Genomic DNA, 17,111 nt, shown 5'->3' with positions numbered 1-17,111 from the left:
CGCCTGTGAGGGAGGCAAGGAGCGGCAGAGTCTGGAGGGAATATGACGTGTGAGAGAGACAACTCCCCTCCCCCTTACACTAAATGGCAAAATATCCCGGTGTGCAAATCATTTGGGACCCGATCCAGTGAGGTGCTCAAAGCCCCCAACCCTGCTGGTCTTCATGGGGAGGGAAGGGCAAGGCAGCACCTTGCCAAACAGGGCCCATGAGAGACGTGAACCCCTCTGGCTTCCCGTACCTTCCTGCTGAAAGAGGAGAAGGGATCCAGGCGCTCTTCGTACTGGGTGGAGTAGCGGAGCTCCGTGTCATCACTGCTGCCACCCTACAGGAGCCAAACAGGAAGTTAGCTTCCTTCCCCGCCACTGATAGCTGGGCGGGGAGGCAAGAGAGTAACTCTGCACAGTGTTTTCCTGGGAGCAGCTGGCTCCCTGCTGTACCACCTACCCACTGGGCAGCTCGATTTCAGGGTGAGCCATGGACTCTACATTCATTTCCAAGCAACAGGGAAAGTACAAGACTTAGCCAGGAAGACCTTTGCTGGCCCTAATTTTTGTAATTAGAAGGGGCACCTTAATTAACTAAGGACAGCCAGCCAAGTTTCTGCCCTTTGCACATATGCCCATACACATTTAGGCTGGAGACTAGAAATCTGAGCATGAGTGAATTTTTTAAGTGGATTCAGTTTCCTGCCCCATAAATGTATGGCTGGTTCCTTTAGGAAGAAGCACAGGAATTGGATATTAGGTTTGGAAGAAACCTCTGGAGGTCATCTAGTTCAACCTCCTGCTCAAAGCAGGACCAACCCCAACTCAATCACCATAGCCAGGCTGGGCCTGAAGAACATTTAGGCACCCTAGGGCATCCCAGTGCTTCACCACCCTCCCAGTGAAACAGTGAAATGGATATTGGGATGGCTCACTTGGTCACTGCAGGCTGAATTCTGCATTTGGTGCAGAATTATTGCAATAGTTGCAAGGGGAGGCTGACACCTTAAAGCAGTGGTCCCCAACCATTTCAGGTTGTGGGCGCCAGGGAGCGTGGCCGTTCGCCCGCTGGGCGCCAGGGGGCGTGGCCGTTTGCCTGCCGGGCACCCGGGGCCGGCGGCCCCCCCATAGCCCCCGCATGCCCGGGGCTGGTGGCCCCCCCCCGCAAGCGCCGCGTGCCCGTGGCCGGCGGCCCCCCTATAGCCCCCGCATGCCCGGGGCCGGCGGCCCCCCCCCCCCGCAAGTGCCGCGCGCCCGGGGCCGGCGCTCCCCCGCACCCCCCCCGCAAGCGCCACGCGCCCGGGGCCGGCGGCCCCCCCATAGCCCCCGCATGCCCGGGGCCGGCGGCCCCCCCCCTGCAAGCGCCGCACGCCCAGGGCTGGCGCTCCCCCCCAACCCCCCCGCAAGCGCCACGCGCCCGGGGCCGGCGGCCCCCCCATCTCCCCCGCAAGCGCCGCGCGCCCGGGGCCGGGCCGGCGCTCCCCCTCCCCCCCGCAAGCGCCGCGCGCCATGTGCCTGGGGCCAGGCTAGCCCCGAGCACCTGGCGGGCGCATGCAAGTGCCCCTGCGGGCGCCATGGCGCCCGCGGGCACCGTGTTGGGGACCACGGCCTTAAAGGGTGTGGGTAGTCTTATCCCCACTTTACAAGTGGGGAAACCAAGGCACAGAGACATCAAGTGACTTGCCCAAGGTTATACAGAGAGGGTTTGACTCTCCCCTGCCTTGTTCCTGGAGACAATCACTGATCCCAGTGCAGAGTGGGTGTAAAATGCTTCCTAATCAGGAGAGCAACTGTTTGCACAGTTGTGGGCAACCAGGCAACAGGGAGTCAAAACCAGAACATGGCCAAATTGAGACTAGACTCCAAGTCTCCCAATTCCAAGTTCCCATCACCTCCAGACAATCCCTCCTTCACCTCAGAGAAGGCACACAGCCTGTCCAAATCTGTGCACTCTGGTCTGACCCAGTATGGCCATCTCAAGTTTCACCCACTATGAAGCCCCCATAAAACTAACAAGCGTGCCTTGAAACCCCTGTGTGCAGCGACATGTCTGCAAACGGCTCCCATTTTTTCTAGGGTTACCGATTCCTCCCCAAACTAACCCTGACAACAACATTTGATGTACCCAGGTAAAACTATATCCTCCCCCAAAATGTTTTAGCTTCTCCCCATAGACACAGAGGCAGTACAATGCATTGGCTCTTAGGGCATGTTTGAATGGAGAATCATTTACAGATTTACTGAGCTGTGCTTGGGTCCCATATGCTACGCTTCCCTTTGGGGTTTCCTGCTTGTTTCTTTGCCACTGGGGGATTTAAGTAGAATTAAAATAGAGGAACTGAAAATGTAGAACCCCCTCTGGTGCTGAAGTTTGGTGCTCTGTCAGCTTGTTCTATTTATGCCCGGGTGTCTTATGATTCCATATCTGCCTGCCTCACACTTTAATTATGAGAGTGCATCGTATTTGCAATGCTGCTGTTAATCAGCTGTTCCCTGTTTCTCCATCTCTACATCATCACAATTTTAAAATTATAATGTTGACCTTTAAGTTGTCTTTCTAGGCATTACTACATGTTCCCTGTTGTTCTGCCCAGACATCCAGCTAGGATCTTGTGGTTCCCTCTCAGCAGGGAAAATCCCAAGCTGAATGAACCGTTAGCAAATACCTCTATGCTTTAGAACATGATACACAGGCTACTACATCATCACGATCCCTGGCTTAGATGAGGTCCCACTTTAGGGCTCATGCAGTCATTATAAGCATACCTGGCTCTATAGCCTTGACTATTATTTTTAACCAGTCATGTGTCTCATTAGGTTCTTTATGTTGTCACCCTCCCTGGTGGTTTGCTGCAGGATTTATTGCTCCTGGTACAATGAGGATGATATTCTGGGGGTAGCATGTCAGAGATGTAAATAGAGAGAGATGTTTGCTTTTCGTATTAAAATGGAAGTGCTTCACAATCTAAAGCCCAACCCAATTCAGCCTGAGAGTAATTAGCACTTTAATATGTATCCGACCTGCCCTCTTGAAGAATCCCATACAAATTTAAGATTGATTCATTGCATGGATTCAGTTGACCCACTGCTGAATGCAGCCACCTCTGGGGCGAGACTTAGCAGTTGTAGCACAATGGAGTGCAATACCATGCAGCAGTTCAGGACAAAAAGTTGATTTTTAGGACAGTTTACCATCTGTTTTCATTTTAGAGCTATGACTGGACATTTCAGCTGAAAGACGGAGCTACAATTAAAAATTCTTCAACTGTCAGTTTTAAGCAATTTTCTCAACAGTTGTGATAGGGTCTCTTTGGCCACTGGCGTGGAGGGAGATTTAAACCCCACCTGTATGCATGGGAGAAAGTCCTTGATACATCAGACAGTCTCGCAAACAACAAGGAGGAAAATGATTGTGGATCATTGGCAAGAAGTGATGTTTGACTGAGTTTTGTGTGGCTCTGTGAACCTTTATGCCATTATTTCATGTGTGTCTATTATTGATAGAGACAGTCTCTCTTGTTGGATGCTTTTAGGGATTCCACTTTTGAGTATGATAGACCCACAAGATTTAAGGTACAAGCTGCATTCGGAAGCCTTGCAAGGAAAGGAGCTCTCCCTGCTGGCCAGAAAGGGGGAGAGGCATGACAGTTTCTAGTTCATTAGAGCAGGAGAGAGGTGATTCTCGGTGTCACCCATCATCCCTTGTGACTGCACACGAAGAACGGAAAACAGTTGCCATTCTGACGTCGTGTGCAGGGAAAGGGGCAGCAAACTGGCGACTAATGCGCTGGCAGCAAAGCCTTTTGTCATGAACGGTACTTGCCGAGGCCTCCGCTCCATAGCTCCTGCGGTCAGAGAGCTGAATGAACAGTGTTCTGTGAAAGGGAGCATGTGCCATATAAATCTCTCGGTTAAATTCCTCAGGACGACTCTTATGCACCGGGATGCAAGAACGAGTCACGTTTTGACACAGGCGGAGTTATTTCTTATTTGAATGATTTCAGGACTTATTTAACTCCTTGGTGCCAGGCCAGACAGGAGCATCCGTGATGCTGCACATGGAGAGCGAGGGAGTGAACCCCAAAGCACATGGCATTGGTGCGCTGTGGTGGGAAATGACAACTCTCGGCCAAGAGGCCAGCTCCATCACTGAGACGTTTACAACTAGACACTCTCCTCACACTGCAGAGAGATGGAGAACGTGACCCTAGGTGCGGAGGACAACCCTGAACCCAGGGCTGACCCGCGGGAGCGTGGGGTCTGGGGCAACTTCCTCTCAGTGTCCCAGTCATGGGGCCTGGGGAAACCACCACCAGAGACCCTGTCCCTCCTGCTAAATGCCACCCTCTTACCCCCCTCACCCAAGCAACGCAGCCTGGGGGATTATGGGGCCTGGTGCAGCGGCTGCCTCCCCCTCCCCCTCCCCACGCAGGTGGTGGGAGCCAGAGCAGCCAGCTCCTCCCTGCTGTGCCATACTCCTGCCTCTCTTCTCTGTGGGTGCGGGGGGGGGGGGGGGGGGGAAAACCAGAGAGCGCTCTGCTTCCCCCCCACCACTGAGAAGCCGCGTGCAGTGGGCCGGGAACAGGTGATGGGGCAGGGCAGAGCAGGCTGCTGGGCCACTCTAGCTCCTGCTGCCCACGTGGGGAGTGGGAAGAGGGGGCAAGACGACCCTGGCTGCCACCATGCTGGACCCTTGTAATCCCTGGTTGCCTCCCATCCATAGAATAGTTGGGGGAGCCACCACGGGGCTCTCAAAATGATGGGGCTTGGGGCACCCACCCTGATTCATCCTAGGAATGGGACAGCTCTGCCCAAAGCAGCAGGGAGATGGATCAGGTGGCCCGATACTCTAGATCTTTTCCATCCTCAATTTCTTTGCTTCAGAGTCTTGCGTGTAGGATCTGATGGGGGAACTTGCTCTCAAGCTACGCCTCCCCCCCCAACAGGATAAGGCAACCCACAGACAGCACCTGCAGGAGCATCGTGCCCTTGTCCCCAGGCAAGGAACGTCTGGACTAACCCAAAGGCTAGGAACGGGACAGGCAGGGAGGAAATGCCTGGGGTCTGATGTAGGGCTGTAAGCGATTCGTCGACTACGTGATAAGTACGTGCTCATGGATAGTTGAGTAGTGACTTGACTAGTCACTCCCCCTCTTGCTGCTTCTATCAGAGAGAGACAGCAAGGGGGGGGGGGAGGGAATGCAGGAGCTGGGGGAAGCCAGCTTAAAAGCCAGGTCCCCCAGCACTGTCTCTACGGGGGGGGGGGGGGGGGGCAGGGGAAGTGGAGGCATAGCGGGGGAACAGCATGAGTGGGGACTGAAGCAGTCTCCACTCGTGCCAGTCTGAGTGCTGTGCCTCTCCCTTTGGAATGTGAGGCGGCGCAGGGCACCCGGGGCCAGCAGGGACTCAAGCAGCCCCCGCTCCCCTCAAGTTCTGCCTCTCCCTTTGAAACACCGCAAGAGCTGCGGGTGGCTCTTACCACATGTAAAAGGCAGAACACAGCGGGGATAGCGAGCGCACCACCCCTTATCCACTAATCGAGTAGTCCGCGGAAATTCCATCGACTACTCAATTCGTTGATTAATCGAAATTTAACATCCCTCGTCTGATGTGGTTTTAGGCCTGGTGTTAAGCCGGTGTGAACAAAACCATGCAGTGTCATCCGGTTCTACTCAGCCCTTTGCCAATGAACAAAGACAGTTACTTGCATTGCCCTACCCCCAGGGTGTGCAGCAGAACTCGCCGAAGGGGGAAGCATTAGCCATTAAGGGACAGCAGCTGAGACGGAGGCAGGCTCCACACTCACCCGGCCAGGGAAGCTCTGGAGAAACTTGATCTTTTCATATAGCTTGATGTTGTCAGCTCTCAGGTTGTCCAGCTCACTTTGGAGAGCCTGCATCGTGTGCTGCATCATGCGGGTCTCCTGCAACACACAGCACACGCCAGCGTCGGCACATTCTTTGGGAAGGGAAACGGCCATTTAACTTGTCCTCGAGCAGAAATAAAATCCCCTCCCAGCCACGCTGCCTGAGGCAGCAGAGACAAAGTCCAGTACAATTAGGGATGTAAATACCCTTTAAAAATGTTACCCAGTTCAACGATACAATTTTCAGTGTTTAACTGGTTGACCTGGGTCTGGTTAGCCTGCAGTGAGCAGACGGCTCCTCCAGCCCAGCTCTCAATGGCTACATCTACACTGGCATGATTTTCTGGAAATGCTTTTAATGGAAAAGTTTTCCGTTAAAAGCATTTTCGGAAAAATTGCGTCTAGATTGGCAAGACGCTTTTCCGCAAAAGCACTAGACGCCATTTTCGCGATCGGGGCTTTTTTGCGGAAAACAGCACTGTGCTGTCTACACTGGCCCTCTTGCGGAAATGATTTGTGCAAAAGGGCTTTTGCCCGAACGGGAGCAGCACAGTATTTCCACAAGAACACTGACAATCTTACATGAGATCGTCAGTGTTCTTGTGGAAATTCAAGTGGCCAGAGTTGACAGCTGGCAAGTTTTTCTGCAAAATCATGTGATTTTGCGGAAAAACTTGCCAGTCTAGACACAGCCTATGAGCAGTGGGGTGCTCCGGCTGGCTGGGGACCTGCTGCGCCATGCTGTGGGGTAAGAGCTGCTTTGGCGGGCTGGGGTCCTGCCGCGGAGTGGTGGGCCCCCTGCCCATGGCACACTATGGTGGGCCTGGGCAGGCTGCTAGCTAACTGGTTAACCCTTTACATCCCTAACTGCAATCAGCACAGGGATTACCTCTGCGGGGGAATCCCTCCCACCACAGATCAAAATGAGTTATTGGGAACCAAAGTGGGGAGAGAACACGACTCTAGTTTGGGGTTCAGCCCAAGCCTAAGGGACTTCAACCCTGCGACGTACAATAATTGCCCAGAAATGCACAGCTGGGAGCAGGCCCACCAATAGGTAGGGTCAAACGTGGCAGTTGCTCTGGGCCCCGCAATTTGTAGCAGCAGCAGTGGCCAGAGCTCCGGGCCCCTTTGAATTGTAATTGGAGTGTTGCTCCGCACAGCTTTGAGAGCTGGGGAAGGAAGGGGGGCTCAGCATGATGGTTGCCAGAGTCCCGCCCCTTCAACCTGATGCCCCGCCCCTTCCGGGAACACGGCACCAGCTCCCCCACACCTTGTCTCAGGGTGGCTGTTGGCTGGGAGTGTTGTTTTACCACAATAGCAGCGACCCCTAGCTCTTAAAGTAGCACTTGTCATCAACTGATCTCGAAGTGTTTCACAAAGGACGGTATCATTATCCCTGCTGTAAAGGTGGGAAATAGGCAGAGAGGAGCTGTGATTTGCCCAAGGTCACCCAGCAGACCAGTGGCAGAGACTGGGATAGAATCTAGATCTCCACAGTTCAGCATCTTAAGTTAGGCCCTTGTAAGCTGCCTAGCATACCGCTTCTAATTCTTGGTTCCTTGTCCGGAAGCGCTCCCTCTGACTGGAGATGATGGACAGCAGGGAATCCATCTGCCCCTCGGGAAGCGGCGTGCTGGGAGATGATGGAGGATAACCTAGGAAGCAGAGCTAAGCGTGAGAGACCATCCTCAGCTGGCAGACATTCGAGGCACAAAAATAACATGTGGCGCTTCTATAGCACCCTCCCCAGGACGGTTCAAAGGACTTCACAGGTGGCTAATTCATGGAACTGGATGGAAAAACTGAAGACAAAATATTTTTCCTGTCAGAATTTGCCAGTTCCCTGAAATGTTTTGCAGAAATGGTGAAATGGGGACCCCCCCGCATTTTTTTTTCACCTTAGCCTAACAGAGTGCCTCTTCCAACATTCACTGGTTGCTTGCTGGCCTAAAACAATTGTGTATTTCCTAAGCCTGGGACTGGGAGCTGCATTTTGAAGCTGCAGGGGGCGTGCGTGGCTGCGACTGCCTAGCATGCATGTACATCCATAACCCCACTGTTGGCCATCCCATCCAAGGGCCGTGAATGAGGTCTGGCATCGCTAGAGGGTTACGCGGGACAGCAGAAGATAAATGTGTCCTAGAAGGCAGTGACTCAGCTAGTCTACACAGTGGAGCTATTCATAGGAGCAGGATGGGTGGCTTCAGGTTGTTTTTACGTGGTGGAACCGTTGCCATGATATTGTTTATCATTCTACTTAAAAAACGTTTCCAAACAAAAAAAGGAAAGGAAATGGGTTCTTTTCTAGCAGAGCCAACAGTCTTCATTTATTTGATTCATTTTCTCCTCCAGCCCTTGCAGTGAACAGCAGAGGGAAAGGAAACGGTTAGAGTTCTGGAGGAGACTCATTGTGGAACGACCGGAAGTTGAAGCTGGGGGGATTTGGTGTCAGCTGGAATTCTACGTGCATGTGAAAGGAACAGTGGAGTGACTGCAGGGAGGGGGGGAGAGGTCGATCCGCTACATTGCATAGCGCTGTACTTTAGGGAGACAATATCAGGGGAAGCAACGGTCCGTGACCCTGCAGAGCGAGAACCAGAAAACTAAGTATTCTTAATAGCCCGGCCATGTCGTTAAATCCCTTCCCAAGACTGTTGGCATTGGCTGTTCAACAAGGCAACATTGCAACAACAGATAAGCGACTGAGTGGGAGTGAGCGTACAGGAACGATTTGGGAAGGAGCAGTCAGGGCTCTGATACAAACTGCCGGAACTACAGGATGGAGGAACTCGATCAGGAACAACTGCAAACAAGGGTTGATTCTGAGGGACGGTCCCCCTGAAGTTAACAGGACACCGAGGTGTGCAACATTCCTAAAATCAGGCCCAAGGAGAGTTCAATACAAGGTTTGTCTCTACGTAGGAGTTCGTGGCTGTTGTGGGGGTGGATGTTACGTCGGGATAGATCTCTGAGTCTTCAGCTCCGGGTCCCAACCCCTAAGGCTGTGGTTCTCCACTGGTGGTCCACGGTGACTTTTTCGGTGGTCTACAGGAACACTGTCCAAAGTCACAGGGCGTGAGCAGGCACCGCCGTTAGGCTGTTTTACACCGTGTTCACAAGCACACGACGCTTGTCATCCATAGTGTCACCTAGGACGCAACCGCGTTGTGTTGCCAGTAACTTCTGTCTGAGGCTCTGAGCGTCAGTGTAGCTGCCACCGTCATACTGAGCAGTTGCCTTTTTATCATGTCTCAAAAAGAAGGTGGTCCACGAAAATTTTATGATTGGCCTGGTGGTCCATGGACTGAAACGAGTTGAGAACCACTGCCCTAAGGGAACAGAGAATCCCCACTCTTGAACTGGGCCTCCCATGACATAGTCTCTGCCCTTCCCTGGGTAACTTACCTCTTACGAAAATGACACAAGTAAATACTCAGCACATTCAGCATCTGGCAAATGAACCCCACAGATAGTACGTAAAGCTGTGATCTTCCACAGCCCTGCCATGCTGACCTCCCGGAGACACCCAGCAATCTAACAGCCATGCATCAACTGGACTAAGTCCAGACTCTTACCATAAAAGTGGGCTGTAGCTTCCTTAATGGGCTCTGGAATCTTCTCTAGACTGTGGTCAGCAGCACCCTAGGTGGAGAAATCAGATGTGAATAGGAACGCTGAGGGCAGGTGAGGCGCACAGGTCAGAAGCTGAGGCAACCCTACCCCCAGTCAGAGCAACAGTTTCTCCTGCCCTCGCTGAGGCCCGTACCAGATGATTCTTTGGGGGTGATTTGAAGATTTATGCTTTCCCCTAGTCTGAGAACAAGGGCTCCAGATTATAACATTTGAGGGCTGAACTGTACAAAGGAAGATGGCTCAAGTTCTGACTTCCTGCTCCAGAGACATTTTCATTGCATTGACACCTGCAGCTCTACCCCGTGCTCCGGTCCAGCCAGGAGCATTAAGTCTCAAACCATCTACGAGGCCTGAATATAAATATGTGACAAAGTAAAGCGCGGGCCGACTCCAGAAGCATTCACAAGAGATCGGGGAGAATTTGGACGTTCCTCCTTTGTTTTCCTGATGGGCTCCCCTATCACAGCTGAAATCCATCTCGGGGGGCTCAGCAGGGTCCTAGTGGTGGCCCTCAAGTCGTGTGAGGAACGGGAACACTCAAGTGGGGTATAAGGAGGCAGAGAATTCTGGGACCTTGAGGAACTAGAGCAGGAAATGTTTCAATAGATTAGCTGGCACAGCAGAGAGAATGAAGAACTGAGAACCTAGTTGGAACAGCATAGAGGTTTTGAAGATCGTGGGATGGCAAAATACCGTATCTGGGATCGCAGAAGGCGAAGGGCTGGAAGGCAGAGAAGTGGGGGAGAGGAAAAGGAACGGAACACAAAGAAATCTCCTGGAATTAACAGGTTGGCCACTAGAAGGAGCCGTTGGAATTACCTCAGCATCAGGGCGACGCATGGAAGACATGGGCTGGATAGTGCTGAGGTCACGCTCCAGGCTGATGATGAGTTCTTTCTGGTCAGCAACCGTAGCAACAGCTTCAGTGAACTGGATCTGCAGCTCAGCACAACGAGCTGCAAAACAAAGCCAGTGACCCTGGCTGGTCAGCATGAAGGGCCTGGACCTAACTCCCTTTCCATCCCACCCGGCAGCTCCTTTGGTCCAATGCATGCAGCCTCGGCTACACTAGAAGAAATATGCAAATTCATGGTGTCAAGGCCTTCGGTCCCCAGTTTCCAGCCTGGGGTCTTTATCTCTGTTACAGCTGATACGATTTTCGACCGACTGCGGCAGATGGAATCCTCTGTTGCCTTGAGCTGACCTTCGCTGTACATTATTATAGAATAAATTGCCTAGGGAATCTCCATCACAGAGGATTCCATCTGCCGCAGTCCAACCTACACCTCCTTTGCTGCAATTTAAGCCCATTGCTTCTTGTCCTATCAGAGGCCAAGGAGAACAATTTTTCTCCCTCCTCCTTGTAACGCCCTTTTAGATACTTGAAAACTGCTATCATATCCCCTCTCGTTCTTCTCTTTTCTAAACTAAACAAGTCCAGTTCTTTCAGTCTTCCCTCATAGGTCATGTTCTCTAGACCTTTAATCATTCTTGTTGCTCTTCTCTGGACCTTCTCCAATTTCTCCACATCTTTCTTGAAATGTGGTCCCCAGAACTGGACACAATACTCAAATTGAGGCCTACTCAGTGCAGAGTAGAGCAGAAGAATGAATTCTCTTGTCTTGCTCACAACACACCTGTTAATGCATCCCAGAATCATGTGACTCATATTTAGCTTGTGGTCCACTATAGCCCCTACATCCCTGTCTGCAGTACTTCTTCCTAAACAGTCACTTCCCATTCTGCATGTGTGAAACTGATTGTTCCTCCCTAAGTGGAGCACTTTGCATTTGTCCTTATTAAACTTCATCCTATTTACCTCAGACCATTTATCCAGTTTATACAGATCATTCTGAATTTTAACCCTGTCCTTCAAAGCACTTGCAACCCCTCCCAGTTTGGTATCATCTGCAAACTAAATAAGCGTACTATTTATGCCAATATCTAACTCATTGATGAAGATATTGAACAGAACCTCTCCCAAAACTGACCCCCTGCAGAACTCCATTTGTTATGCCGCTCCAGCAAGACTGTGAACCATTAATAATTAGTCTCTGAGAACAAGTATCAGAGGGGTAGCTGTGTTAGTCTGGATCTGCAAAAGCGACAAGGAATGGCACCTTATGTACATGCATCTGACGAAGTGGGTCTTTGCCCATGAAAGCTTATGCTCCAATACATCTGTTGGTCTATAAGGTGCCACAGGACTCCTTGTTGCTCTCTGAGAATAGTTATCCAGCTGTTCATTTCATTGATCACATTTCAGCTTATCCACTCCCATGTGTTGCCTGATTGATTGTGTGTCGGGACGCGCTATAACTTTCTGAACGGCTAGCCCTCTCCTCCACCTTTCTTAATTAAAAAACAAACAAACATACAAACAAATACCAGAACATGCTGTGCAGAAAAAGGAAGGGTTTACATCCCGAGACCCGGACCACTCAGGGACGCAATAACTCTCCTGTTGCATCGCTGTTGCCTTATCCTGCTAGTCCTTTTGGATTCTAGAGGCTTATGAGGGAGGAACCTACCATGCAGCTCCTTGGAGCGCAGGGCATACGACTGAGAACAGTGCTGCTGATCGGATTCTTTCAGCAGTGGCCTACGCCAGCTGCAAGCCCAAACCACAGCCATAGGCCGGGCACAATGAACTGGAGTGATGCGGACATCTGAGTTCAGTTGCGAATGGCCAAGGCTACAAAGGTCATTTAGCCTATGAGCTGCACAACATCCCATTTGCAAGAGTCAGGGCTCAGGCCCCATATCTGGGGCTCTGGGACTCAAGGCGGTGGAAGCGCAGCAGGAGTCGTCCTCTGCCTCTGGGGAGCATTTCTGGCAGTAGGCCACCGGCAAAACACGGGCAGGGCTCAATTGGTGCAAAGTTGAGAGGATGCTGCACTAAATGCCTGGATCTGGTCAGAACCTCCACCCAATTAAGGAGAGACTGGATGTGGCGCTCGGGTTCAGACCCATCCTACTGCAAGTCTGAGATGAACATTTTTGTGTGATGTCTGAGCGAAAGCCACCAAACTGCCCACGTGCCGTTCTGAAAGCAAGGCTGTGAGCACGGCAGAGCGATTGGAACTAGGGATTTTAGTGTGTAGTCGTTTACACAATTAACTAACAGGTCTGGGCTTACTGGTTAATCTTAACGAGTACATGCACATGCCCCCTTGCTGCCCCTTTATCAGAAGCAGTAATGGGGGAGGGGGAGGCAGAGCTGGTGCTCGGGGGAGCCAGCTTAAAAGCTGGCTCTTCACAGGCACCGGCTTCTGATGAACTGCCTGCCCCCTCTCCTCCCGCATAGCTGCCTCTGATAGAGAAGCAGTAGCACGGGCGTGAGGGGGCCAGGCATGAGCCGCTCCATGTGGGAAGCCAGCTTTCAAGCTGGTGCCTGCTGAGATGACTCCTCCCCCTCCTCCCCACACTGCTGCCTCTGTATCAGAGGCAGCAGCATGTAGGGAGGGGCAGGTGGGAGCCAGCACACGTGGGAAGCTGGCTTTTAAGCTGGTTCTCCATGATTGTCTGCCCCGTGGAGCCACTTCCCCTGCCGTTGCCTCCCACAGAGGCAGCAGCACAGGGTACAGGAGGGAGCCACTATGCACAGGGGGAGGGGGAAGGGAGCCAGGTCCCCATGAGCACCGGCTCCTGCCTCCCCCCCCCCCGTATGTAAATGTGTATCTGCTGAAAATTTCAGCGATTACATGTTTACACAATTAAACGCATTTTAGCATCCCTAATTGGAACTTGCCAGCCAATTCTGCTGATGCACAAGAAGCTCCCCTTTTCTGGCTCCTACAGGGTTGACAGGAATAAGCGGCAGTAAAACCTTATTTCTATTCCTAAAACAAACGGGCTGACAAAGAAAGCCAGTAAGTAGGAACCAATAGCAGAGTCTCAATATGCAAGAATGTGCTGATTCTGGAATACTTGTCTAAGTAAAATCACACCTTAAAATGGGACTAGCATTCTTCTGTGCAAGAAGCAATCTCTAGATGACCAAAACTAGGAACTTAAAGTGAATAAAAGTCCTAATGTTCATCACTAATGTCACAGCTGTGCACATCTCTATACACACACAGTATATCATTAAACCAATGTGTCTTGACTTTAATAAACATTAATCATGGCCTGCTATACTACAAATTAATTTCTCTTTTGATATGATCATGTACCTATTAGTTATGTGATAGAAATGTAGCCGTGTTAGTCTGGGGTAGTTGAAGCAAAATGCAGGACAATGTAGCACTTTAAAGACTAACAAGATGGTTTATTAGATGATGAGCTTTCGTGGGCCAGACCCACTTCTGAAGAAGTGGGTCTGGCCCACGAAAGCTCATCATCTAATAAACCATCTTGTTAGTCTTTAAAGTGCTTTTATTAGTTATGGACTTCCTGTGTCTCTTGGTATTAGGAAAAACCAGCTCTCCAGCTGTTTAAACATAGTAAAAAATAATATACCAGTGGTATCTAGATTTGAATCCTGCAGTTCCTTTACAGGCAAAACTCTCATTAGCGTCAGTGAAGGCTATAGGATTAAGTGCACAGGATATGCATTTCAGATAGGTGAACGCTTAATTAACAGCTGTTAGAGTCCCATGCTGATGATGCACCTTTTAATCAGTGGAGGGGGTTTTTAGAGGGGAAAAAAAAGATGATGAGAAACTATTAACGAAGTAAAATGGAATGTCACTAATTAATTCTAACTATTCCTAATGATTTTTCCCAGGTTTGTTGATACCACTATGGAGTTCTATCTCAGCCCAAGGAGAGTGGAGGAGGAACTGAGGGGGTCAAGTCTCATGTGCATTAGATGAGGTGCCAACGATGCTGCAAGATAATCACTGCATGTGCTTGACTCAGACAGACGCCGCTACTGAAAATCTCTGATCAATAGCGCTGGGACACACTGACACCTGACGTGGCGCCTCCACAGGGAAACATCTCAAAGAAATTCAGTTACCGCACAGGGTGAGTCGCCTTCCCTTGCCTGAATTTCAAACAGCTGGGTGGCAAATTGCTCAGTGATCCAGTGTTGGAGCATAAGAGAGGTGTCCCTGTGAAGAAGCTGCACTTGGAAAGTCAGGGCTGACTCTTAAGATCCCGAAACACTTTTTTGAAATAATCAAAATGTTGTTTTGAGTCAGGCAAACCTCCTGGTAGAGAAGCAGTAGTACAGGGATGAGGGGGACAAGCAGGCAGGAGCCTCTGTATCAGCAGTCCGCTGTACTATAAACTTGGAACTAAGCCCTGAAAGACTGGCTCTGGTTTTCACCCTTGAGGTGGAGTCTGGGCTAATGTATAGATTCCCCATTGAAACCATGCAGGGGGGTAGGCTTTTGACATAAAACCAGGTGACATTTGGTAGGGCAAGTTGGGAGGAGTTGGGCTGTGTCTAGACTGGCAAGTTTTTCTGGAAAATCAGCCGCTTTTCCGGAAAAACTTGCCAGCTGTCTACACTGGCTGCTTGAATTTCCAGAAAAGCACTGACGATCTCATGTAAGATCGTCAGTGATTTTCCGGAAATACTATGCTGCTCCTGTTCGGGCAAAAGTCTTGTTCCGAAAGACTTTTGCGCAAAAGGGCCAGTGTCAACAGCACAGGACTGTTTTCCGCAAAAAAGCCCTGATCGCGAAAATGACCATCGGGGCTTTTTTGCGGAAAAGCGCGTCTAGATTGGCCACAGACGCTTTTCCGCAAAAAGTGCTTTTCCGGAAAAGCGTCCTGCCAATCTGGATGCGCTTTTCCATAAATGCTTTTAACGGAAAACTTTTCTGTTAAAAGCATTTCTGGAAAATCATGCCAGTGTAGAGGTAGCCTTGCTGTGATATTTTGAGCCTGTTAGAACCTGCAACTTACAAACATTCAAACCTGCTAGTGCCACATTATTTCCACAACACCCCATGACCCAAATTGCACAGATTCCTGCTCTTCTCGGCCTGGGTTTTTCAGTCCTGCAAAGCAAAGGTGATTTGCCAGCAAAGACAATGAGAGCAAAAGATTAACGCCCAGGGCCAGGAATCAGGAGATGTGGATTCTAGCTAAATTCTGACACACACTCACTTTCGGGGCCTTTCCTTTCCTGTGTGATCGCATTCCCCATTTGTGAAATGCCAACAGCGCTTTCCTTATCTCACAAAGGTATTGTGAGCAGGAGCGGGTTGTAAAAAAGAGAGTTCATTTATCACCAAGTGCTGTATTAAAACCCACCATTATTCCTAATGGTCTCAAATACAACTTACACAGCAAGTAGCTGCATAAGGCCAGAGCTTGTTTACAGGGAAAAATAGATACATAAGGCAGGCATCGTTCAGTTATTTATTTTGCTGCATATAGGAGGGTGGTGAAGCACTCAAATGGGTTACCTAGGGAAATAGCGGAGTCTCCATCCCTAGAGGTGTTTAAGTCTTGGCTTGACAAAGCCCTGTCTGGGTTGATTTAATTGGGATTGGTACTGCCTTGGGCAGGGGGCTGGACTTGATGGCCTTCTAAGATCTCTTCCAGCTCTATAGTTCTATGATATAGGTTTGAAATCCATTACGCAACAGTTCGGTTGCAATAGAACTGCAGTACCACTAGAGCATGCTGTTTCTTAAGAAATGCGAAAGGCTCACTGCTCTTCAAAATGCTCCTGCTTGGGAGAACCGAGATTTCACTACATTCGAAGGAATCTTTTCAGATACAAACTATTTTGAAATAGCAAAACATTGTCCCTAAAAAACCCCAAGAAAATAAAAATAGGTCCCAATTCTGCAGTATACTCAGCACCATTTAGTGTGCACTGGACCCAATCCTGCAGGACAAACATCAGTGGCCATCAACTCCAGCAGGAGCAAGACTGGACCCGTTGATATGAGTGCAGGTGTATTAGTGGCACATAGAAGAAGGGTGAGGAACCGACGGCCCGGGGGCCAGAAGTGGCTCCCTGTTTGCCTGATTCTGGCTCCCCAGGCTCAGGGTCCCCTCTCCAGCATTGGGGAGCCTGCGCTGGTGCTCTAGTCCTCCCGCTTCTCGCTTGCGTGTGGCTCCCAACTGATTTTTCTGCAGGTCAGTGGCCCCCAAGCCAAAAAAGGTTCCCCTCCCCCGACGTAGAGGATGGCAAGTCCAGGGAAAGGGAAATGTTTCCCTTAATACATGAGGAAATGTAGCTCTTGTAAGGGAACTGATTACTAGCACTGCCAGGAGATGGTGGTAGAGAGAAGAGCAGCACAGAGATCTGGAAGTTTGCTAGAGCTTTCCCTGGGCATTGCGTGTGGCCTCTTGAGGGAAATCTGTCGTGGTATGAAGGGAGATGGTCATGGAAGCTCAGAGGGAGGGGACCCGCTAATGGGGATGGGCCAGATAAAACAGCTCAACCTTTAGGTGCCAGTTTGGACCTTGCAGTCGCCGACTGTTAGTTCATACTCAAGAACTAAATTAGTTTAATGCATTTGAAGAATCTTCCCTTGGCCCCACTCAGCAGCAGTATAAACATGCATCAGACCAACAGAGGGACGAGAACTAAATCAATATTATTTTGCATTTGTGCAGCATCTTTTATCTGGGGATCTCAAAAGTGTCATTACTGCTATATTATAGATGGGGAAACTGAGGCACAACGGTACCAAATGTAACAGTGACTCAG

General features: G+C 50.5%; 1 protein-coding gene across 1 annotated transcript in view; it reads right to left on the bottom strand.

The window, feature by feature from the left end:
* The window catches only part of CUX1 (cut like homeobox 1), a 397,218-nt gene that overhangs the window by 22,139 nt on the left and 357,968 nt on the right, over positions 1–17,111 (bottom strand). Inside the window, exons 15-19 of the mRNA XM_075904409.1 lie at positions 10,307–10,443; positions 9,430–9,496; positions 7,394–7,509; positions 5,792–5,908; positions 240–323 (exon numbers count right to left, since the gene is read on the bottom strand). Of these exons, the coding sequence (XP_075760524.1) occupies positions 240–323; positions 5,792–5,908; positions 7,394–7,509; positions 9,430–9,496; positions 10,307–10,443 (521 nt within the window). The remainder of the gene's footprint in view (positions 1–239; positions 324–5,791; positions 5,909–7,393; positions 7,510–9,429; positions 9,497–10,306; positions 10,444–17,111) is intronic.

The sequence above is a fragment of the Pelodiscus sinensis genome, chromosome 21 (assembly GCF_049634645.1).
Source record: "Pelodiscus sinensis isolate JC-2024 chromosome 21, ASM4963464v1, whole genome shotgun sequence".
NCBI classification, from domain to species: domain Eukaryota; kingdom Metazoa; phylum Chordata; order Testudines; family Trionychidae; genus Pelodiscus; species Pelodiscus sinensis.
Note: the sequence above shows the minus strand (reverse complement) of the source record. Positions and strands in the feature narration are given on the sequence as shown.